Source organism: Euleptes europaea, chromosome 11, assembly GCF_029931775.1.
Source record: "Euleptes europaea isolate rEulEur1 chromosome 11, rEulEur1.hap1, whole genome shotgun sequence".
NCBI lineage: Eukaryota > Metazoa > Chordata > Lepidosauria > Squamata > Sphaerodactylidae > Euleptes > Euleptes europaea.
Window position 1 is genome coordinate 16,586,173 of NC_079322.1, and position 25,108 is coordinate 16,611,280.

Consider the following 25,108-nt stretch of genomic DNA (forward strand, 5'->3'; position numbering starts at 1 on the left):
GTGTCCACCTCCGCTAATTCCCCGTTGGTGGAGGAAGACACTGTTTCTATTACTGTGTGTGTGTGGGAGGGGGCAGAGAACACCTGCAAAAAACTTTCTGAGCATTAATCCCCAAAGCTGACGAGCCGGCAGAATGCAACATTCTCATTAAAAATGACAGCAGTACAATTTCAGTTTGATGTCTCTATACGTGCTGGATTAATAGATGCTTCCAGCTTTTTTCCATTCCCCAATTGCCGTGAAGCCTTTCATAAGCCTTGAATTTCTCTCCCCCTCTTTAATCAGAACTATTAAAGAAAAAGGAGGAAAAAGAGAATACTGATTTTGCACTGTAAAAATAACAGGCTATATTTGTAAATAGTACTTTTCTTCCTTGGGAAGCGTGGTCTTGTAAAAAAAAAAAAAGCCACCCCCTGAACTGCAACAGAATGTCAAATATGCCATGGAATTCTACCCAAGTCTGAAAAAACAGTACTGTACTTGTCTTTGTGGTTTTGCGTAAATGAAAGATTAGCAAGGACATTCTTTTTTCCTCCTTCATGTTGGCTCGAAAAAATTGTTTCTGTTCCTCAATAAGCTTATATTTCCAGCTCAGCTGACAGTAGCAGAACTTTCTAACAGTTAGCGCGGTTCCTCGGTGGAACAGGCTTCCTCGGGAAGTGGTGAGCTCTCCTTCCCTGGAGGTTTTTAAGCAGAGGCTAGATGGCCATCTGTCAGCAATGCTGATTCTATGACCTTAGGCAGATCATGAGAGGGAGGGCATCTTGTCCATCTTCTGGACATGGAGTAGGGGTCACTGGGGGTATGTGGGGGAGGTAGTTGTGACTTTCCTGCATTGTGCAGGGGGTTGGACTACATGGCCCTGGTAGTCCCTTCCAACTCTATGATTCTATGATTTTATGATTCTATGTCTGGTTATCACAGTTCTGTGGATCTTGCGAGATATAAATGCAAGTCCAGAAGGGGCTGGGTCACCAGATATTTGGGGGAAATAGGCAAAGTTTCCCAAACTTTTGATAGCTCAGGGACTTTTTAAATTGGAGTCACGTTTCATTCTTACACACAAAAAGTTCACTTTCAGAGCATGTAAAGGTCAAACTAGAGGTGATACTTGGAAATCTGTAATTGAATATCTTGTAATATTTTATAGATTAAAGTGCTCACCAGAAAGCTTGAATCTCCTAGCCCTACCAGGGGAGAGGATGTTTTCATGATCAGATTTTGGGGGCCCTAAATTTATTTAATTTATAGCCCACTTTTCTTCTAAAGGGGGGCCCGTGGCTTATATAATTCTGCTCTCCTCCATTTTATCCTCACAACAGCAACCCTATGAGGTAGGTTAGGATGAGAGTGTGTGATTGGCCAAAGGTCATCCAGCAAGTTTCCATGGCTGAGTGGGGATTCGAACCTGGTTCTCCCAGTTCCTAGTCTGACACTCTAACAACTGCACCACACAAATCATCAATAAACTGTACATACGTAAGGATATTTTGTAATGACCTATGGCTAAACAAATTCTCTCTCTCTCAACCATCAATAAAGTAACTATTGACCCTACCATCTGCTGCCTATACCTCAACTGGCAAATAGCAGCTTTGAGGAGATGGAAGCTAGAGCTGGAAAATGGCATACAGGAAGAGCTAAAACAATGTAAAAAAAGGAGAGTAAAAGTAGTCTCCTGTAAAAGCACCAGGTCATTACTGACCCATGGGTGCCGGGACATCATGATGTTTACTGGGCAGACTATGTTTACGGGGTGGTTTGCCATTGCCTTCCCCAGTCATCTACACTTTACCCCCAGCAAGCTGGGTCCTCATTTTATCAACCTCAGAAGGATGGAAGGCTGAGTCAACCTTGAGCTGGCTACCTGAACCCAATTTCAGTTGGGATCAAACTCAGGTTGCGAGCAGAGCAAATGTGTTTCCTGGGGACCACTTTTTTTTGTTCTCCACAGCCAAAAGCTAACCTGTCATTCCCTCACCTCACTGGAATAAGAGTGGTTTTAGAAAACCCAAGGAGGTCATCAAGGAGCACCCATTCAGAAACAGCTGCCGCACTCGTGGAAGATTTTAAGCCAAGCATCCTCCTAGCATTTTGTCAGTGCCTTACCCCATGACACCCTCCCATGACATTGGTGAGTGGCCCCATATTTCATGATGACCCTTTTGTGGTGGCACTCATTACCCTTTAGTCCATTACCACAGCTCAACATTGTTGGGGATCCTTGGGTTATATACTCGCTGTCCCAGCACTGTTTCTCTGAGTGGATAGTTGGGGTCTCATATGGCTGTTACTGATGTAATATATTCATTTCTCACTGCAAAAATCCTCAGCTACTGCTAATGGTAATGCATCAAATAATACCAGTCCACATTCATAGTGCTTGCTCGGACATCATGGTTCAAATCAGGATATAAAAGGCTGTGCTGTATTGTACTGTGCTGTGCTGTGCAAGTTGATAATTCCACAGGGTGACATCTTGTCCACGGTGCTTATAATAGGTAATAATGGAAGATAGACTATGTGTTGGGTCATATTATTCCATTCCATTAATGATGGGGCCTTTGACTGGAACAAGCCTCTTCCACCAGCAGAAGGTTCCATGTGTCTGGAGGCAAGCTCTGTAGTTAACAGAACAGAATAATAAGGTTCAGTCCATATCTATACTGATGAATAGAAAATATATTCAGTGATGACAGCGGATGGTAGATCCCTCCTCATTTCACAATGCCTCATTGCTTTCAGCAATCTAGCTTTCTTTTCATCGGAACAGAATTGCCAAGGTAGGTTTGCCAACCTCCAAGTACTAGCTGGAGATCTCCTGCTATTACAACTGATCTCCAGCCGATAGAGATCAGTTCACCTGGAGAAAATGTCTGCTTTGGCAATTGGACTCTATGTCCTTGAAGTCCCTCCCCTCTCCAAACCCTGCCCTCCTTAGCCTTCACCCCAAAAACCTCCTGCTGGTTGCAAAGATTGACCTGACAACCCTATGCCAAGGCCTTCTTGGGGTCTGGAAAGTCAGGCATCTCAGTGCTAAGAAAACTTTATACATGCTCAGAAATATATAGGACGAGACAATGGCCTTTTATGCTTGGCTTTTTCCCTCGTGGTCACCCCTCCAACGCCTTCGGGTCTTTATTTTGATTCTGCATGCTGTTTCTGACCGTCAGAATTTGCCTTGATCTCCACTTGCATTTCCCCGCATTTTGCCCGTATTTTCAGAGGCCTGTTGTATCTCAAATTTAAAAATGGGGGCAAAACACGGGGAAACGCGGGGGAGAGTGAGGCAAACTCTGACGGTCAGAAACGGCATGCACAATCAAAATGAAGACCCAAGTCGTCAGAGGGGTGACTACGAGGGAAACAGCCAAACATAAAAGGTCAATATTTTACCTTGTGTAGACCAGGGTTGCCAGCTCTGGGTTGGGAAATTCCTGGAGATTTTGGGGATGGAGCCTGGGAAGGAGAGGGTTTGGGGAGGGACCTCAGCAGGGTATAATGCCATGATGTCCAACTTCCAAAGCAGCTATTTTCTCTAGAGGAACTGATCCATGTCATCTGGAGACCAGCTGTAATTATGGGAGATCTCCTGCCAGGAGGCTGGCAAACCTATGACCTTTGAAATGTGCAAGTTATGTTCAATATTTCTGAAGGACATGAATGCCTAGAGGAAATTGTATTTGGAAGTGCAATGGAATAATTGCTCAAATGCATACTTAATTCTGTATCACAATGCGCACGTTGGTCTTTAAGTTCTGACAGTTAAGATAAAAAAAATTCTGGGGCTGAGTCCTGGCTCAAAGTAAGCCCCTCTCTGAATGATCGAGTTTCCTTACAAAATGGTATTACCCATGCTTCTTTGCAATGTTTCTGGACCAATTCAATGCCTTTCATTTTCTAGGATAATCCAGATATGGATTGCTACCTAAAATAAGCCTGTGCTTTGTATTAGAAATCACATTGTCAGATTCTTACCCGATTCTATCCCCCCCCTTTCAAAAATGATGAATGCAGGTGGCACTGTGCAAAGATAACCAAGCTCTAAGTATGTGGCATCGTACGATGATGAGAGGTACATAGATTGAGCTTCGCCATTCGAGGCCTAATATAAAACTAAAAGCAATTTTCTTCCCCAGGCAGGGTAGGAGACATGAATTAAATCCCATGGCTGAACATCCTTCATAATGAAGATAATGCTTACCAATGGTGTTTCACACAAGGCAAACCTTCAACAGCCCAAGAGAAATAGTTTTGGGATTCATGATAGAGAATAACCTGTGTTATAGCAAGATTCGGGGACATCATGTGGCCCAGTTACAGAAGCTCTGTCACAGAGATTATCCGTGACAGAAGAAGAACAGGTCATCGAGTCATAGGGTTGCCAGTTCTAGGTTGGGAAATACCTGGAGATTTTGGGGGCAGAGCCTTAGGAGGGTGGGGTTTGGGGAGGGGAGGGACTTCAATGCCATGGAGTCCAATGGCCAAAGCGGCCATTTTCTCCAGGTGAACTGATCTCTGTTGCCTGGGGGTCAGTTGTAATAGCGGGAGATCTTCGGCCACCACCTGGAGGTGGGCAACCCTATCGAGTCACTACCAACTCATGGTGACCTTATCCCTAAATACTAGCAAACTGATGGAGTATACATTGCAGTTGTTTGAGGGCTAGTTCCCATACTCTGCTTGTATTTAGGCTTCATTTCGATCCCCTGTAATGCATTAACTCCTCTGAGTAGGCTCCCCCAGTAGCTTCATCTGAACTCCTGGCTATGGCCCTAGGGTTGCCAACTAGGGTTGCCAACCTCCAGGTGGTGGCTGGAGATCTCCTGCTATTTCAACTGAACTCCAGCCAATAGAGATCAGTTCATCTGGAGAAAATAGCTGCTTTGGCAATTGGACTCTGAATTCAGGTTTTACAAACTAACCACAGTTTAGGCTAGCGTTTCTTGCCTTTAAGTATCCCACTGTTTGTTAGTTTTTGGAAGCATGCCATATTCATAAACCTAAAGATGTTGGATCATTTCTGTTTGCACAGCCAATGACCCTGCACTCCTTTTGGAGCATGCACTGGTCTGCATCATGGAGTGGATGTCAGCCTCCAGGTGGGACCTGGGGATCCCCTGGAATTATGGCTCATCTCCAGACTACAGAAATTAGTTCCCCTGGAGAAAATGGGTTGCTTTGGAGGGGGGGCTCTACGGCATTGTACCCCACTGAGGTCTCTCTCCTTTCCAGGCTCCATCTACAAATCTCCAGGAGTTTCCCACCCTGGATCTGGAAACTCTACCCCTCCCATCCCCCACGGGTAGTCAGGGAGGATCTGGCAAGTGAGGTCTGTATAGGGTCTGGTAGATGGATAGCCATGTGTTTTTTGGGGGAGGTTGGTGCAATGCGATAATTTGATCTCTTCCAGTTTTATGATTCCATTCTACTTCTTCATAGTTTGACAGATGGCCTCTTCACAAAACAAACAAACAGATAAATCCAGCAAAAAGGCCAGACTGAAAGAAAGGCACCAAATGTTATGTTACTCCTTCCTTCTCAGGGGACTAATATATCCGTCAATGAATGCTGGTTGTGCTTTAGGTTTGGAAAACATCAACTACACAAATACCTAGTTTTGATCTTGCCTCCTGCACTCTGCACATGTTTTTAATGACCAGCTGAGCTGTCGGCTACTTGAGAATCCAATATAATTACTGCTCAGCACTGCCTTTCTGTAGAATTGCATATGGACAATTATATACTCGCACATCCATACATTTAAAAAAATCATTGGGACCGACAAACAGGCCTAACATTCCAACATTGTAATGCGATCATCCAAGGATTCTAATTAAAAAAACCAAACCTGCCTTGAAAGTAGGGTTCTCAGGTCCCTCCCACCAACAGGAGATTTGTGGGGTGGAGCTTGAGGAGGTGGGGTTCAGGCCAAAGTGCCAAATGCCAAAGTGGCCATTTTCTCCAGGTGAACTGATCTCTATCAGCTGGAGATCAGTTGTAATAGCAGGATATCTCCAGCTACTACCTGGAGGTTTTCCATAGAGTCCAATTGCCAAAGCAGCCATTTTCTCCAGGTGAACTGATCTCTATCAGCTGTAATAGCAGGAGATCTCCAGCTAGTACCTGGAGGTTGGCAACCCTATTTCACACACATGTTAAAAAGCATGAGGGACAAGATGGAACCTTGTGAGGCTCCATGGGTAGGGTTGCCAGGTCCCTCTTCACCACCAGCGAGAAGTTTTTGGGGCGGAGCCTGAGGAGGGTGGGGTTTGGGGAGGGGAGGGACTTCAGTGCCAGAGAGTCCAATTGCCCAAGCAGTCATTTTCTCCCGACGAACTGATCTCTATCGGCAGGAGATCAGGTGTAATACCAGGAGATCTTCAGCTAGTACCTGGAGGTTGGCAACCCTAAGGGGCAGGCAAACCACCTCTGAACCTCTTTTGCCTTGAAAAACCCTATGGGGTCACTGTAAGTCAGCTGCAAGTTGACAGCACTTTCCAGAAACCTCTGCTCTTGTACATTACATCAATGTTTAAATTATATCTGACCCTGATCTATCAAGTGTTGAATCATTTTCATAAGGAAGAATATCCAACCAGCATCCAATTCAGAAAGACATGGGCTATCGAGAAAGCCACACCATATGAATTATAGCTTTGCTGGATTTTCCTTCCCCTCTCTCCCCCATTCCAACTAAATAACCTGCAGGGGAAAAATTGCACCATTAATAATTGAAATATACACAGGGAGAAATGTAACTAAAAAATCATTCAAAAGCTATTAAGAGTCGCCGCGTCTCGAAGCCCCAATTCAACAGGCCACTCTGTTTCAGCAAACCACTTAAGGAGTTGCTGAAATGCAATGGTCTTGCTAAATGTGTGCTTTGCTGAACCTGGGGCATGAAATGCATAAAGGAATGAGCTCTGAAGCATAATTGCTGCTATGACAGTGGCATGACTGTGGAGCCGCGTGACCCTTGAAAAATGCGGCACATACTGATCAAACGGGTGTGTCATTTCTGAGGATTTATCTGGAAGTTTCATTATGCTTCTCAGGCACCAGGGATGTTGAACAATTGCTGCTAGAAACTGAGAAGTTAAAAATGAGAAGGGACAACTCATCATTGGTGCAATTCACTTTTAAGGGCTTCATCATCCATCAGGAGGTGCTGTATGACTCAGGTGTAGGGTTGCCAGCTCCAGGTTGGGAAATGCCTGGAACTCCCTGTCCACTCTCTCCAAACCATGCATAATTTTATAGACCTCTATCATGTCTCCCCTCAGCCGCCTTCTTTCCAAGCTAAACAGTCCTAAGCGTTTTAACCTCTCCTCATAGGGCAGTTGCTCTAGTCCCCTAATCATTTTGGTTGCTCTTTTCTGCACCTTCTCAAGCTCTGTAATATCCCTTTTTAGGTGTGGTGACCAGAACTGTACACAGTATTCCAAGTGTCGTCTCACCATAGATTTGTCCAAGGGCAGTATGATATCAGCAGTTTTATTCTCTATTCCTCGTCTAATTATGGCCAGCATGGAATTTGCCTTTTTTACAGCAGCCGCACACTGAGTTGACATCTTCATTGAACTATCCACTGCCACCCCAAGATCCCTTTCTTGGTCCTTCACTGCCAGCACAGATCCCATCAGTGTTATATGTGAAGTTGGGATTTTTTGCACCAATATGCATCACTTTACACTTACTCACACTGAAACTCATTTGCCATTTTAATGCCCATTCTTCCAGTATGTAGAGATCCTTCTGGAGCTCTTCACAGTCCGATTTTGTTTTGACCACCATAAATAATTTGGTGTCATCTGCAAACTTGGCTACTTCACTGTTTAACCCCTGCTCCAGGTCATTGATGAACAGGTTGAAAAGTACTGGTCCCAACACAGATCCCGGAGGCACCCCACTGCTCTTGCCCTGTGGCTCTTAGCCTGTGGATCGTGACTGGGGAACTGTGGGGTGAGTATAAAATCTTGTTATCTTGGCAGAGTAATTCTCTCCATCCAGTTGGAGTACCGAGCAACTTGAATATCTATGTGAATTAGCAGCAGATAGCTGCAGGGTAAGGAACTTCGGCACTCAGTTCTTATTTGGAAGAGTGCAAGAGAGTAAACGGTAGGGTTACAACACCAAAGAATAATATAATAAAGCAGAAGCCTTGGAATTTAAATGCTCACAGCCTCCACCTCTCACACACAAGCTCCAATCACAACACCATTTAACAAGGTAACAATCAAGCTTTCAGGCAGCAATCAACCTCAATCACGCACTGGCACAACAATCACAACCCTCTCCCAGCAAACCTCAATTAAATTCTCAGTTTAGTTAGGCTTCCCAGCGTTTTAAGACAGGCATAGTTTAAACTCACCCCTGCCTGTAGTCCCCAGCTCAGCTCAGCTGAATCAAAATGCAGCTCTTAACCTCTATTAAAAAGCAATTCATCCAACTTTCCCCCCTTACTGTTTCAACTAACTGTCTAAGATGAGAGTAACTCTAAGCAACAGAGTTCATTGACAGTTGAGAAGTGCGTGAGCTCTCAGTCAACTTTCAAACTTGGCAAGAAAAGAGGACGGGTATAGTTGCTACTGTTACAGCTAGGGTTGCCAGGTTCGGGTTGGGAAATACCTGGAGATTTTGGGGGCAGAGCCTGAGGAGGGCAGGGTATGGAGAGGGGAGGGACTTCAATGCCATAGAGTCCAATTGCCAAAGCGGCCATTTTCTCCAGGTGAACTGATCTATCAACTGGAGATCAGTTGTAATAGCAAGAGATCTCCAGCCACCACCTGGAGATTCTTTAACAAACAAAAAACCCTATGCTGCTATAGTAGAAACTGCAAACAACAACCAGCATGGGGCTCAATAAATTCTAATACATATGCAACTATATCTAACTATTTGCATACTTTTATTATAATTTTCTTAAAACACCACGACAGGTTGATAACTACTCACTCCTTAGGTGCTTATAGCATACTTATTACACATTTAAACAGAAAACAATTGCTTGTAACAAATTCAAAAGGAAGCAAATAATTGTCAGCCCAATAAGTTCATTCAGAAAGGCAGGGTGTACCTGCGTACAAAGTTCAAAAGGCATCAACTCCCCAAACGGTAACAAGAAATCCTGGAATGGAATTGGCAAAGACAAGAAATCCCAGATTGGAGGTGACAAGAGAACTCCTGGACTGGAGGTGGCAAGTATGTGGAGCCAGTCTTTCACACGTTTCTGTCCTTCTTCAGCTTGCCCATCAAGCCCATCAAGCAGTATCTTGAAGAGTAGTGATTAATCTCACTTGCACTGCTTATATTAACCAGTACAAGGCAAAGGTACATGCTCAGTGTTAGGAACCTTCCCTGGAGGTTGGCAACCCTAGTTACAGCCCATTCCTGAGCCGCGCTGGCAGCCATGCCCAAAGGCCTTTGGAGGCTGATGAAGGCCAACTCCGGCGCAAGGGCCCGCATCGCTGGTGTCCGGGAGATGCATGCCGGCGTTTGTGGCCCCAGCGCCGGTGTGCCAGGCCGGCCGCCGGTCTCTGGCTGCTGGTGCAGCAATGCCAGGCTCTAATGCCAGCAGAGCATTCCCCCTCCCTTCTTCCACCTCACAACTGAAAGAGAACTCAGCTCTGAGAGTTCCCCACCCCAAGTGGCAACTCTGAAACCCAGTACACAGGGTTCTCTCCCAGCCTCCATTCTATCCTCCCCAAAATCCTGGGGACTAGGTTAGACTGAGAGAGGGTGACTGGCCCAAGGTCATTCTATGAGCTACCATGCCGGAGTGGGGTTTAAAACCTGAGTCTCCCAGATCCAGATCCAACACACCACTACGCCACATTGGATTCTATGGGGAAAACATTAGTCTTGGAAGTCAATGGACTGTGGTCCCCAAAGGAGTGTTTGTACTTACTTAACTACTTTCCATGATATGAAAATATGATACATACAGCGTCTAGGTATGTAATACATGACCTATATTTCTGGATTTATTACTTTCAAGGGAGAGTCTGAAGCCTTGAAGGTTGCACAATAAAAATTCAGCATCTCAAACCTCCACTGTCATCTGTGTGCAGTGAAAAATATTACATTAACTAATATATCAATGAGAGGGTTGGATCCTGTAAGCAAATGGGTTGCCAATCTCTCGGACTGGTCATGGCAACCCCAACAGATGCATGACACCAGCTTTCCAGTCATGACAGCCAGCCTGAATCACCACTGAAAGGGCTCCTATCCTGTCCCGTGAAACAGGCAGCCAAGGAACCACAGCCAGGTCAACCCCTCCTGTGAACCAGAGGGAATCCATTTTCCTGTGCGCCCTTTCCAGCAGAAGCCATCTCGCAAGGAATTGTCAAGCATGTAATCATCCCCAATTCCCCCCCTCTCCCCGCATCATCTGCATGATTGATGGCCCATCGGAAAGCATCGAGATGGCAGTAACAGAGGATCGCTCACCCGGCTATGCAAAGCGACCCGCCCCAGACCCAGCTGTACACGTCTTTGTTCCAGCTCATTAATCCCATCTACGAATGATTCCCGGTCCTCCAGGAATTGCGCAAATCAGTAAGAGTAGAATAGTTTGTCTCAATTGCCCTTTTGCCCCACCACCAGTAGCTGACCATTAGTGTTAATGTCACCTTTGCTCACACAGGGAACCACCTGGGTAATCCAATCAGCCCCCACCCCCTGAGAGAGTATAACTGGAGTCTCCGTAGTCCATACCTTACCTTAGGTCTTCCTCTTGCATACTTGCTGTCACTCTGTTGGTTTGGGTCTTGCACAGCCTGACCAAGCTCCCCTCCCGCCTCGATGGTCGAGTCCCGGGAATCCCTCTTCTTCCCCTTTCCCAGTATCTTAGCCCACGGAACCCCGGACGTCTCCTCTTCTGGACCAGGTGCAGTATTACCTGTCTTCAGAGGGCCTGCTACATTGGCAAACGTCTCTATACTACTCTCTTTAATTCCTAGGCTCTCTGTGTTGTTGTATACATGTTATTTGAGTGTCCGTGTACATATGAGTAATAAGTAAATCCTTGAAACTAAAACCATTGACTCCGCTTTATTCTTTGAATCACGGTTTGGACTCCCGTAGACATAGGTCAGATCCTGCAGGTTATATCCAGTGCCGGTTACTGAATGCTAATTCCCCCATATAATAATTCTTAACTGAGCATTTTGGCTAACAATCCTACCAGCTTTTCAGATGGTGGAAAAAAGTTAGAGGAAGCAGGGAGATGGGAACAAAAGGTGCCTGTTTCCTTGGAGCAGGTGCTCCTCAATACAGATTTATTTCCCAGCAAACTCGCATAGGATCAGGCAGCATATCCAACAATGGATACGGATGACCTAGAACTAACTAGGTCTACTCTCTCGATATTATTTATTTGGGAAAGGTTTACATTGTGTTTTAAAATAATATTACACAAAAGACACAGAAGATTATTGGTCAAGGGCCAAACAGCAGCAAAATAACATCCTGCAACAGAAAATATCAACATCAAGTTATCTTATAAAATTGAGGCAACTGGGTTGTTTGAAAAATTACACACCCGCATGTGGGCTACATATCCTGCAAGATGTGTAGGGTTTCCAGGTCCCTCTTTGTCACTGGCAAAAGGTTTTGGGGGAGGAGCCTGAGGAGGGTGGGGTTTGGTGAGGAAAGGGACTTCAATGCCATAGAGTCCAATGGCCAAAGTGGCCATTTTCTCCAGGTGAACTGATCTCTATCAGCTGGAAATCAGAGTGACAGCAAGTTGTAACAGCAGGAGAGCTCCAGCTACTACCAGGAGGTTATATAACCAAGAAAATACAGGGGGCAATGAGAAGGTACTAAAAATGTCTGCTAGACACATTATAGTCAAAATTTACACTAAAAGACCTGTTAATATGACTTGATGGAACACTACCTGGTGAACACTACCTATTGAATCAACAATTTTAATTGACATTGAATTGAATCACTTGTTGAATATATACCTGTAAGATTACTTTATATTCTGTTATATAAGCAGATATTGTATGTTACATCCACAATTTATATATCTGTATTTTAGTTGTGTTGAAACATTTTTGATATCTATCTCATGGTGAGTCATAAGCTACTTATGTTGAATTTTAAAAGATTATATGTCTATGATCTATTACTGTTGTGATATTTCATTTTAGGAGGTACTATTTGACTATAGTGTGACGACTAGGGCTGTCGATTCGGTTTTTCCCGAACTGAAAAACCGCCGAATTTTCCCCGATTTGGCGGTTTTTAGTTCGGATGGAACCAAATTCAAAAAAGGCAGGAAAACAATGAGCCAAATTCGGCGAGTTCAGGGCAATTGCTGAATAAATTTGGCAAATTCGGGGGCTCAGAATCAACATTTATGCCTTTCCGAGGTTCTGGGGGGGCATGTTTGGAGGTAGAGGTCCCAAACTTTCAGCGTAGCTTGAGGTGACCGTTCTTGCAAGAACCTTCAAGTTTGGTGACGATTGGGGCAGGGGTCCTGAGTTATGGGGCCTGGAAGAGGTCCACCCCCAAAATTGCCCACAGGAATAAAGGCATTAAAAACACATTCGCACCTTTTTGTGGCTCCGGGGGGCATTTTTGGAAGTAGAGGCCACAAACTTTCAGCGTAGCTTGAGGTGACCCTTCTTGCAAGAACCCCCAAGTTTGGTAACGATTGGGGCACGGGGTCCCGAGTTATGGGACCAGGAAGGGGTCCCCCCACCCATCTGCCCATTACAGCCTATAAAAACACATTCAAGTTGGGCCGTACCATTACCCTGGCCCGGGGGTCTGATCTGGTGGTTGCCTCGGCAGTTGGGCCATACCATCACCCTGGCCTGGGGGTCTGGTTGCCTCGGCAGTTGGGCCGTACCATTACCCCGGCCCGGGGGTCTGACTAAAAGGCAATTAATCCCCAGTTATGCCCCCCCCAATCCACCCATTGGAATGAATGGGAGCAGGCAATCCTTAATGTGCATCTAGAGAGCGGCAAATCCAAGGCAAAACCTCCCGTGCCAGAGAGTATGTGTGTGTGAATCTGCTAGAATCATATTGGATAGGATTACTCCTGAGTCCTCCCAGTCCCTGCTCCTGATAGAAGAGAAGAAGACATCCACAGTAAGACCCATTTGGGGCTTTTCTCTGTCATTCTCTATAATTTTTTTCCTGTGTGTGTGTGTATGTGGGGGGGAGTGTATGTGGGGCCACTCCAGTGGCCTTGAGATTCCGTGTGGGGCATCACAGGTGGTCAGGAAGAGGAGGAGGAATCCACACCAGTGGCAAGTGGGGCAGACAACACCTACTGAGGTAAATGGCAAATGTTAGAGATTGTGGGAGATTACTGACTGGACCATAACAACCAGAGGACTCTTCTTGTATATGTGTGCGTGTAAGTGGTTAAGACTGTGATGTAGTGGTTAAGAGCAGTGGACTCTAATCTGAAGAACCAGGTTTGATTCCCCACTCCTCCAAATGAGTGGCGGACTCTAATCTGGTGAACTGGGTTGGTTTCCTCACTCACTTCTTCCTCACTCACCACATGTAAATGAAATTTGCAGTTCAGCTCTAATCGATTTTAATGTGTTGGGCCAGCCTGGCCTGAATTTTCCTTGCTGCTAGAGCAAAGAGGGCAACTGTATATGAGACAGCTGGCTAGGTTTCCCCACTCCTACACATGAAGCCTTATGGATGACCTTGGGCTAGTCACAGTTCTCTCGGAGCTCTCTCACCCCCACCTACCTTACAAGGTGTATGTTGTGGGGAGAGGAAGGGAAGGTGATTGTAAGCCAGTTTGAGATACTGTTCAGTAGAGAAAATCAGGGTATAAAACCTAACACTTCTTCTTCTGTTTCAGCAGAAGGCATAACCTAGTCAACCTAAGTTGTCCACTCTACTGTGTTGGCCCCAATCCACACCAGAGCATTCTCTGTGCAGAGTGGAGGGAGAGTGAAGCCACACACGACCTACCTACCAAGACACAGTGTGAACTGGACCTTAATTTAACCAGGCCAAGTAAACCTCTGAGGGTCAGCAAATCTAGGGGAGAAGGAGAAGAAGAGTTGGTTTTTATATGTCGACTTTCTCTACCACTTAAGGAAGAATCAAACTGGATTACAATCACCTTCCCTTCCCCTCTCCACAACAGACACCCTATGAGGTAGGTGGGGTGAGAGAGCTCCGAGAGAACTGTGACTAGCCCAAGGTCACCCAGCTGGCTTCATGTTTAGGAGTGGAGAAACATATCCAGTTCACTAGGTTAGCCTCCACCACTCATGTGGAGGAGTAAGGAATCAAACCCAGTTCTCCAAATCAGAGTGCACCAGTCCAAACCACCGCTCTTAACCACTACACCAAGCTCAATGGTAGAGGGTACATTTTGCCTACAGAAGACCCTGGGTTTAATACCCAGCATTTCCAAATAAAAGAACCACAGGAAGCAGAACTGGGGAAGACCTTCACTTGAGACAGTGGAGAGCTACTGCCAGTCAACGTACATTGAATTTAGTTAGATGGAACAGTGGTCAAAGTCAGTATAACTCAGCTTCATATCTTCATATGAGTTGCTAGTCAATGGCGCTATGACTGAAACATGCTATTTCAGCCTAGCAATTCTTTAACAGGGGCAGGTTAGGCAACTGCCTGAACATTTCAAATAAGGAAAAAAGCATGCCTGGTTAATTTGCTGTGAGTTATTGAAAGAGTGCGAAGTCTTAAATATTTCCAGCAACTGAACAAGATGCTTTACAAGGATTCCTCCAAGGCCCAAGCTGAAAGAACAAAGGAATTCCTCCAGGAAACGTTGCTCTCTGGTGGACTCAAAGACAGACACAAACTTATCCAAGTGTAGCTGTAGCTTTCAGTTTCGAATTGAAACATTAAATGTTGACACGTTAGTCCCCGTCTGAGCTACGGTAGATGCAACATGGCTCTCTGGATCTAAAGGCATTATAAAGGGTCTAAGCATAAACATCAAGAAGAGGAGGAAATGTGTTCCAGGTCTTTGGGCAAAGGAGAAATCACAACATAGGAGGGCGAGCCATCTAAATGTCGAGGGCAAATGGCAGAAAATGGATTGGCCATTGCCAGCAAATTCAGCATTTCTTTTCTATCAGCCTTTAAGCCTTGTGATGAACACATGCAGAGAACCAATGGAAATCACTGCCTGACTTACATCAGTTAAGGAAACGCTGAGCAGGGTTAGGGTTGCCAGGTCCCTCTTCCCCACTGGCGGGAGGTTTGGGGGGCGGAGCCTGAAGAGGGTGGGGTTTGGTGAGGGGAGGGACTTCGATGCCATAGAGCCCAATTGCCAAAGTGGCCATTTTCTCCAGGTCTCCCGCTATTACCTGGAGGCTGGCAACCATAAGCAGGGTGGATTTGCAACCATGAGTGCTGGATCCAGACAGAAGATGTCTGGTTAGGGGCTGACAGTGACATTCATTCCACTGGCCTGATTTTTGGGTGGGGGGTCTTTCCCCAGCTATGGTCACTTTGCATCTGCCATAGTGAAAACACTGAAATGCAGAAAAGGAAGGCTGCAATGAGTACAATTCATTGCCAGCTAGATTCCAGTTGAGGAGTACCTTAGACACCAACAAGATTTTCCAGGTACAGGGTGAGTATTCCTTATCCAGACTGCTTGGGACCAGAAGTGGTCCATATTTTGGATCTTTCCGTATTTTGGAATATTTGCATATACATAATGAGATATCTTGGGGATGGGACCCAAATCTAAACACGAAATTCATTTATGTTTTAGATATGCTTTATACACATAGCCTGAATGTAATTTTAAATGATATTTTTAATAATTTGATGTACATTGAGCCATCAGAAAGCAAACTGGCATGATGCTGAGGGCCTGCATGCTGGCTCAAAAAGTCTGGATGTCTGGATAAGGGCTACTCAACCTCTATATGCTTTCCAGAGGCAAAGTTCCCTTCATCAGATACAAATCAGGACAGAGCTCTCTTACCTCCCAGTAAGAAAGTGGAAGGGTTATTGGGAAAAAAGAATTAATGATGAAGAATTGCAATGCACATTGTAATCAGCTTGATGAGAACAGAGGGGAAATGCTTGGGAAGGGCAGAAAATTAGCATCTGTCACCACTGTTTGCCATTAAATACTGACCCCCTATTAAATGCATCGTTACCAATGCGTTGCCAGGTCCCTCTTCACCACCAGCAGGATGTTTTTGGGGCAGAGCCTAAAGAGGGTGGGGTTTGGGGAGGGGAGGGACTTCAATGCCATAGAGTCCAATTACCAAAGCAGACATTTTCTCCTGGTGAACTGATCTGTATCAGCTGGAGATGACTTGTTATAGCAGGAGATCTCCAGCTAGTACCTGGAGGTTGGCAACCCTACTGGTACACCAGAGGTCAGGTTAACTGTGGCTCCCACCAAGGAACCATCATTTGTTTGAATGATAAAGAAAGGGCAAATTTTGATTGGGCTGCGTAAGCTAGCCTCATGAATCATGGCAAAGGAAAGGGGCAGGAAGGGCAGGCAGTAGAAACCTCAAGACATAGATGATGCTGCGAGCCATTTGCATAGAAAACTACCCCACCTACCTGCCCCTTCACAGCACAGAGTAGGCAAGCTGGGCCCCTTTTGGGGCCAAACTTTTCCGAAACTGGCTGAGGGATGAGCTTGTTTTCTCACCTGCTTCACCCCATATGTGTTTGAGACCTTTTGTTAAATAGGCCTGGTCTCAAGGAGATTGCTTAGGCAAAGAGTAAAGTTTAGCAAGACCAGTGTGGCTTAGGAGCGATGATTCAGTTTCAATCGACAAGCCACCAGGAGACATCTAAGGAGAGAGAAAGGTTCCCAAACCTGGGCTGGTCGACCCAAGGATTTGGAGAGGGAACTTCCTTGTTGGGAATCCACACATGAACTCCCATGCTAATGAGCATAGAGGAAGAGTGTTCGTGTCTAGCATCTTTTGAAATTGTTTGGCATGCAGGCGAGGAGACGGGGAGACCAGATTTCTTACTGCTTGGAGCTTTGATGGGTCTATGAAACGGACCTGACTACAGAGATGAAAATATGTTCACAATATTTTTTTTTTAATGCTGTTCTGTGTATATCGGGGAAACGTCCAAAGGGAAACCTGTTCCCCCAGCTTTTTTGTGGTTCTGTTCCTCATCCCCTCCCCACATTTGCTCAGCCTCTAAAAGGACAACCAAGTCAAGAAGGCTGCAGGGACATCATGTAGCTGAATGGCTGCAAGTTGACCTGTGCATATGCTTTACACAGGGGCCTAAAACAGCTTAGTTCTCAATTCTGTCTCCCCAGTGCCGATTTGTAGGCTGTTGCAGACATAGTAACAAGATGCATGTGGTTTATTTCAGCAAGGGGTTCATCTTAACTGAACACAGCACTAAACCTGCAAGATAATTGTACACACAAATTCCTTATTACCCAACCATTGACTCTTCCCAGGACAGCACTGTTGTGTTCAGGTGTACCAAATATCAATTGCGGATACATTCTTGTCCCTGGCTAAATACACCACAATTCCCACCAAATTGGAGCATATGTATGGTTTTACTCAGGTGTAACACAACTTATACCCATATTCAGAGTTACTCAGACACATTGGACATTTTTTGTGTTGAAAGAGAGGATACTTCCACAAGGTCTCACAATCTGACAAGTGATCCCCCCTCCCCAAGTTAGGTGTAGTTGTGCAGAGTGACATGAAGATGTGGAGAAGAATGTGCACAAATTATTAACAGGGATTTTCACACATTGCCTGGCCAATAGGGAAATCACCTATGGATCCTGGACGATGAGATTTGATCCCAGAGGTTTTGAACAGGACCCAGTTATTGTGGATAGCCTTCATCTTATATATACTGCTTAGCAATATACAAAACAGAGAATGTGGACATTGATCAGCTGAGGTGCACAATACTTAATTGCCATTTTTCACATTCTCCCACACCACTTAGAGACTTTGGGTGGGCTCACACTGGAGACAATGGGTTGGATCCGATGACGACTTCTTCCCGCAGAGCTGGATCCGCTAACTCCCTTTTACTAGATTTTCTTCCAACAGAAAAAGACTTTCTCCGAAGGAGACAGATCATGATGGGTAGCCGTGTTAGTTTGTCTGTAGCAGCAGAAAAGAGCAAGAGTCCAGTAGCACCATAAAGACTACCATAAAGAACTTTCATAAGTCCCAGCTCACTTCCTCAGAAAGCTCATACCCTACCAGAAATTTTGTTACTCTTTAAAGTGCTACTGGACTCTTGCTCATTTCTACTTCTCCAAAGGAGACAGGCTTCTTCCGACGTAGACCAGGCAGCGTGCTGAATCCCCTTTTCCTGTTTGACACCTCCATGTAAATGTGCACCATCACCAATATGTATCTATGTTCTCATTAGTCATAAAATATATATGTGAAAGAGCAAGTTATAATACAAAATGTTACTTATTTCCCCTCACAAGGGTTTTGGCTCTCAACAAATACAGGACAAGGTATTTGCTGGAACGACTTCATTTGTACACAAACAAGATAAACTGAATAAAATCTAACTGCAAAGGTAAGGGACTTGTTTTGAACCAGTCCTTGCAAGCCATCTGGTTACATTTATTGTAAAGACATTTTGCCAGGCAGAGCCCATGAAGAGAGCGCCAATCTAAGTGCGATTGCATTCCCATCCTCCCTAGCTCATCACAGCTAAAGTCAGAGTAAAGGAGGTCGGAACCAGCATTAAATTTTATTTCCCATCTTACTTTTTGTCTTGTGATGACCTCTCCTGGCTAAGCTGTTCATTATCCTTGATGCAAATAGTTAAAGAGACTTCACAACCTAGTCCTTAAACTTTATGCAGAAATATAACACAGCTGAATTGCTTGCTGCTTATCACTGCATTCGAGAAGTGTCACCTATCAACATACTCCTGTTTGCCTTACGTCAAATATGTGCGCTACGGGACATTCGAATTCTGGAAAATATCCAGCATAAGTTATTTCTGTGTAAAATAAGCTTATTCAAATACATGTATTAAGGTCCTTTAAATAAAGTCAACAAAAGTTTCCATTAATAGGCTTAACCAAATCCCATAGAAGAATTAAAAAACAACTCAAAGTATGTTCAACTTTCCCAAACTCTTAACTAGATCCCTTAACCGTTTTAAAAACCTAGGAACACTTGATGATCTGTTTTCTGCATCGAAAGGCAATAAATGACCACGGTACTTTCTCAAGCTTTCTCAACAGAAGCCAAGCTAATTATTTTGGTCTTCATGATGCTCCTCTAAAGTGGCTTGAAATGCCCTGAACATTTGATGCACGGCGCTGTAGCCCAACTTCCACCCCCCAACATGTGCGCAGTCCTGCCACCGCTCATGTTATGAGCCCCTTAGCCATTCAGTTTCTTGCTTCTCATTTCGACATGCAGGATAAATGAAAACCATTTCCTTCGCCGTAACTCAGCCGAAGGCAGCTTGGCTTCTCATAAGCAGTTTAGTGGCAGGGAGAAAGACTCTCGATCCTTGGGTTGCAAATTATTTGAAGCACCAGCTGCACTGAAATCACTGAGGTTTTGCCGTGGGCTTTGGTGGGATATGGATCACATCTATAAGTCTTTCTTTCAGCAGGCAGCTCTTTAGGAGCCTTCCAATGCCCCCTCAGACTGTCATGCATAACTTATCCATCTAAACAGAACAGTGATGCAACTCAGAGTTAGACAGAGAGGAAAACAAAGACCCGAAGAATGAATTTATCCACCAGGATGCTTGCACATTGGAGTGCTCGGGTGACATAACCAAATTTCAGAGCTAAGGAAAATCTCCCAACTACATGGTTCTTTCGCTAGCACCTGGAAGGCAAATATACTTTTGTGCTTCTCTGCAGGGTTCCATTTCATGTGTTTTTCATATGCCAGGTTATAATGGTTTGAGAAAGAAGATGCACCTGTGCGGTTTAATTCTCTTTCCGTATCCATTCATCTGCTACCTTACCAGCCACTTTTATTCACGAACTGTTTACAAAGTGCCCACTTTTCACGACAGGCAGCCAAGGGTCACAAAGTAATGATACCTGGGGATATGTAACAATACCTGGGAACATCTGGGAATCATATCTGGGAATATGAAACCACCTTTAGACAGTGCCCATCCAGAGCATTAACAATATATCATCTGAGTCTCTCGTTTACACAACATTCTTGTCCAACTTTGAGGATTAAAAGACAAGAAGAGGGAATCCAAGCCTAATGTTTCAACAAGGGCTAGAAGACTGAACACGTGAGCAGGCTTCTCTCTGCATTCTCCTACAACGCCAGGAGCTGACCCAACTGAAACATCCTGCAAGTTCATGTGATAACCGCAGGGGTAGGTAGACATCTGGGAAATCTGGTACGGGGTACCAAGACCAGCATTCAAAGTACGGGCTTTAATGCGCCAACTTTAATACAGCCAAGCTGCAGCAACCAGAGGGAGACACAACCGGGTCTTGCCTGCTGCGTTGCATACCATCTCCTCTCACTGCCTAGGAAGAACCGATGCTCAGAATGTAAATGGGGCAAGCCACCAGCACAGAGCGGTACGCCTCGGTTGGCATGCTGCCAAATGGAAGGGCTCAAACCCATGAATCGAACACTCTTAGGTGAGCATGCCGCATTTGGTCCTTTCCGGTGAACATGCCCAGAACGTTTTGAACCCATCACAGACACCGAGACAGCATCCCTTGTATTCGGGTATCCCAGAGCTCTAGAGGAGTCAGCCTGGGGAGATGGCTTCTCTGCCCAATTTCAACTCCGGGACACATCAAGCAAGACTCAGCGGAAGTTCCTAGGAGCCAGTGCAGAGAGCGATTCTTTCGGTTTCAAACAACAACAACTGCAGACTCCTTGCCTACCAGTGACTCAGGGAAGGATTTCCAGACCATTGAGAGGTTTTCTCCTCCAGCGATAAAGCACCTCTTCTACTATTTTTTTTTTTTTTTTAACTGGAGGGAAATGTGCTGAGTCAAACACCAAGACTTCTGTTTCGACGATTCCCCTCTCCCTCCGCAAAGGGATTTATTAAGAGAAAACAGCACGCAGGGCCCCCACTTTCCAAACTCAAGTCTAAAACTGGCCCATAAAGCCACACACCAGCTTGGGGAAGAAGATGCTTTTCTCTGAATCCAACGCTGTGAGTTTGTTTTTGGGTTTAAAACAAACAAACAAACAAACAAACATTGGAGCATCACCTGGCAGGGCTGGTTAAAGATCTTGTTCTGACAACCGCCCACCAATCTCTAGTCATTTTCGACGGCACCGTTTTCAGTCCGCCCAGGGGATCTCCCAACTGAATCAGGCCCTCTGGAGGAGGGGGGGTTGCGATTTGGGACGCAACCCACCGCTGCCTTTCTGGGCTCCATCATCCGGCGGCCAGTCTTGCCCTGCGACACCGAGACAGGGAAAGGGCGCCGACGGCGCAAAGTCCAACGTCAGGGATTTTGGTGGTGGTGGTGGGGAGCCAAAAACTTTCTCCTCCTTCCGGTCGGGCCGGCCTTTCTGCCGCCAGATCCGCGGCGGGAAAAGCACAAGTCATCCCCCCCCCCCCAAAAAAAGCTCGCAAAGCTCCCGACGACCGCAAAAGCCCCCTCGGCGCGGGCCAGAAACAACTTCCCAGAGAGCCGACCGCGCACCGGCCGGCCCATCTCCGGGCTTCCAACTTGGCTCCGGCGCGCATCCTTCACGTCGACCCCCCCCACACTCCAAAAAAAAACCCTGGACCGCATTCGCCCTCCTCCCCCTGCGGGGAGTCGCCGGCGCCGAAACGGAAGCGAGCCCGAGCCCTGACCAGGCTTGCCGATCGCCTCCTGCCTCTCCCCCCCGTCCCACCCCCGTCCCACCCCCTCCACCGCCGGGAGGGGCGCGACGGCCGCGAAGCGAGGGACTTACGGGAGGCGGGGAGCGCCGTCCGGGCTCTGCAGCTGATGTTGCTGAAAATCCACAGGAAGAGAGCCGCCCTGCAGCCGGCGCGGAGCACCACCACCATCCTGGACCTCCAGCCCCCCCGTTAGTCCCAGGCGCCAGATGCGGGAGGCAGCTGTCGGGTCCTCCTCTCCGTCGCTCCGTTGCCCCGGCCGGCTTCGGCGGGGGTCGCCTTCCACCTGGGGTGGGGGATCCCAAAAAAAAAAAACCCCAACGCCTCCTCTTTTCTTACTCCTGGGCGAAGCGAAGTCCCCGGGACTTCGGAGGTCTCTCAGCAGCTATTCGAGGGAACAGCCCGACGAAGTCGGCAGCCAAGTGGAAGAGAGGGGTGGGAATGCTACCCCCCCGGGGGTGTGTGTGTGTGGGTGAGACTGGGGGGTAGGCGAAGGGTAGCGGAGCTGCCCCCCCCCCCCCCGCTGCGGCTGAGCCCTGCCTCGCGGGCTGCTGGCGGGGGAGCTCCGGCTTCAGCCTGGCCGCTCCGACGAGCCGCGGCTCCGGCGCCTGCCCGGAGCGCACCCGCAGCAGCTCGAGGCGCCGTCGGCCGGGGCGAGCCAGCCAGCCAGGCAGGCAGGCAGCCAGCCAGCCGGGGAAGCCGGCGATGGGAGCGTCTCGCCGCCGCCGCAGAGGAGCTGGCTCAGAGGCTCCAGCCTCCCGCATCCATCATTCGCCAGCAGGAGGAAAGACTGCCGCGGCTCCGGCGAGCGGCAGAGGCAGCATCACCAGCAACCCGGGGGGGGGAGGGAGGGAGGGAGAGCGGCTGGGAAAATCCTCCCCTTCCCTATCCCTCCCTCCCTCCGCTTCTCTGCCTTCCCCGGCTCCTCCTCCTCCTCCTCCTCCTCCTCCTCCTCCTCCTCCTCCTCTTCGGCGTCGCTCCGTTCCAGCGGGGAGAGACCCCTCCCCAACTCCGGCGCACTCCGGCGGGTTTCGAACCCGCAGCCCAAGGAGCCCAAGGCCCCGCGCCGAGGGCCGCGCCGGAGCCGGCAGGGCGGAGGCTGCGGCGCCGCGGCCGCTGTCCGTGGTGCTGAAGCGCCGCGGTCGCTGTCCGCGGTGCTGAAATGCTGCGGCCGCTGTCCGCGGTGCTGAAATGCTGCGGTCGCTGTCCGTGGTGCTGAAGTTGGGAGCCTGGGCCGCTGCCCCTCGGCCCCTGCGGCCCCCCACCCCGCCCCTCTCCTTTTCCCGGCCCAAAAAAGACACAGAGGGGAGGATCGGGCCCTTCGGAGCCGGCTGGTCCCCTCCTTCCTCGCTCCCCCCCCCCTCGATCGGAGATGGTACCGGCTCGCTCTGCTCCAACCTCCTGGGATCCACTGGCGGAGCCGGCCGGCGGCCGAGTCTTCCGAGCGGTCCTAAGTGCTCGAGCCGGGCCTGCTGCTGCTCAGCATCCCGCCAGCGGAGCCGGCGAGGGCTGCGGGGTGCAGATGTTTCTCGCTGGGCCGAGCCGGATGGATGGAGGGGAAACGGCCTTAAAGTCACCGAGGCAGGGCAGGTCTGACCCCAGGAGCGCGCTGGACAATATTGATATCAATACTGTTCACAGTGGATCTGAAGAAGTGAGCTGTGGCTCACGAAAGCTCATACCCTACCATCAATATTGTTCGTTATCTTTAGTGAAGCACATGCTAAATGTGCAAGTCACAAAATACGTAGGTTAGCATGGGGGCCCTATGCTCGTGGGGCCCCATGCTAATCTATGTATGTTGAGACTTGCATATTTAGCGTGCGTTTTACTAAAGGTAATGAACAATATTCATGTTATTGTCGAAGGCTTTCATGGTCAGAGTTCATTGGTTCTTGTAGGTTATCCAAGACCACGGTTACACAGCCCAGATAACCTACAAGAACCAATATTCATGTTAATTTGGTTTGGATTCAGAATAAATCCTGAAGTATCATGTAAGAAAGGACTTGTTCGTTTTGGAAGCACCGATAAATATAATTTTATCGGCCATGTACATTTTTATTCCTATGAGTGGTTGTGTAGGTAGGGGGCCCAGGACACTGATTAGCTCGGGGTGTGTGTGTGTGTGCTATAATGCTGTTAAGACGGCCCTGGGTGACTGTTCCCCCCCTTTCTATGGCTAATAATGGTGGATAGGGTTGCCAGCCTCAAATCTTGCCTTGCCCTTCTTTAGGAGTAAAACATATTAAACCACTCCATTTAGGGCTGCTAGCTGCCAGGGGGGCCCTGGAATTACAGCTGATCTCAGGATGGCAGTTCAGTTCTGGAGAAAATGGCTGCTTTGGAGGGTGGGCTGCATAGCAGGATAGCCTGCTGATGTCTCTCCCAGGATGTACCCCCAAATCTCCAGGAATTTCACAACCTGGAGTTGACAACTCTAAATGGTTAAGAGGGAGGGAGGGAGGGGCGAACAGAGGGAGGGCTTAACAAGCACCGGTACCATAAGCAGGCACTAAGGTAGCCCTTGCTCTGAAGAGGGTTCAAGACCCACTCTTAACCCCCCCCCACACACACACACTCCCACCCCCACAATACTCTGAAAGTTAAGCACTCTAGCTGTTGCAGAGTAATGGGATTGCATTCCTTATTGAGATTTTAACATTGGAAGTTTGGATAAATAACTACAATTGTTATTTGACTTTACATAAGGACAAGCATGTAGTCTTATTCTTCAAAGGCTAGTGAAGAATATGAGAAAAACCAAGTATACTGTGGCACCATTTTTTTTATTCCTGTATTTTTTTAAAAATCCAGCATTTTCTCAAAAATGCCAAGGCTGTGTGCGGGGATGTGTGTTTTCTGTCAGGCCATAATAATAGGTGACATTTGCAGGAGCTAGGAAGCAGTTTTAACTTCTAAAAGACGTTTTCTCCATATGGGATAACAAATCTCTTTTTAAGAATTCCTGAAAACTCAGACCTAAAATGAAGAGCCAAAGGGCAGATCTAGAATGACCAACTGAATGCAATGGGAAGAAAATTCTGGAAGCAATCTTAAGTAGGTCTACTCAGAAATAAGTCTCAATTTATTTAATGGGACTTACTCTCAAGAAAGTGTGTTTAGGATTGAAGACTTCAATGCCTTACCTTTAACCTCTTTTTGAACCTTGTTTTCAAAAACAATTGTGAAGATTAGGTGGGAGGACAATCCTTAGGAGAGTTACACCTTTGTAAGCCAATGGACTTAAAAGGGGAAGGAAACTCTGTTTAGGATTGCACTGCAAATC

General features: G+C 47.0%; 1 protein-coding gene across 1 annotated transcript in view; it reads right to left on the reverse strand.

Moving 5' to 3' along the window:
* The window catches only part of LOC130484131 (contactin-associated protein-like 2), a 490,648-nt gene extending 468,658 nt beyond the window's left edge, over positions 1–21,990 (reverse strand). Inside the window, exon 1 of the mRNA XM_056857036.1 lies at positions 21,894–21,990. Coding sequence (XP_056713014.1) covers positions 21,894–21,990 — 97 coding nt within the window. The remainder of the gene's footprint in view (positions 1–21,893) is intronic.
* Between the last annotated feature and the right edge of the window lie 3,118 nt (positions 21,991–25,108).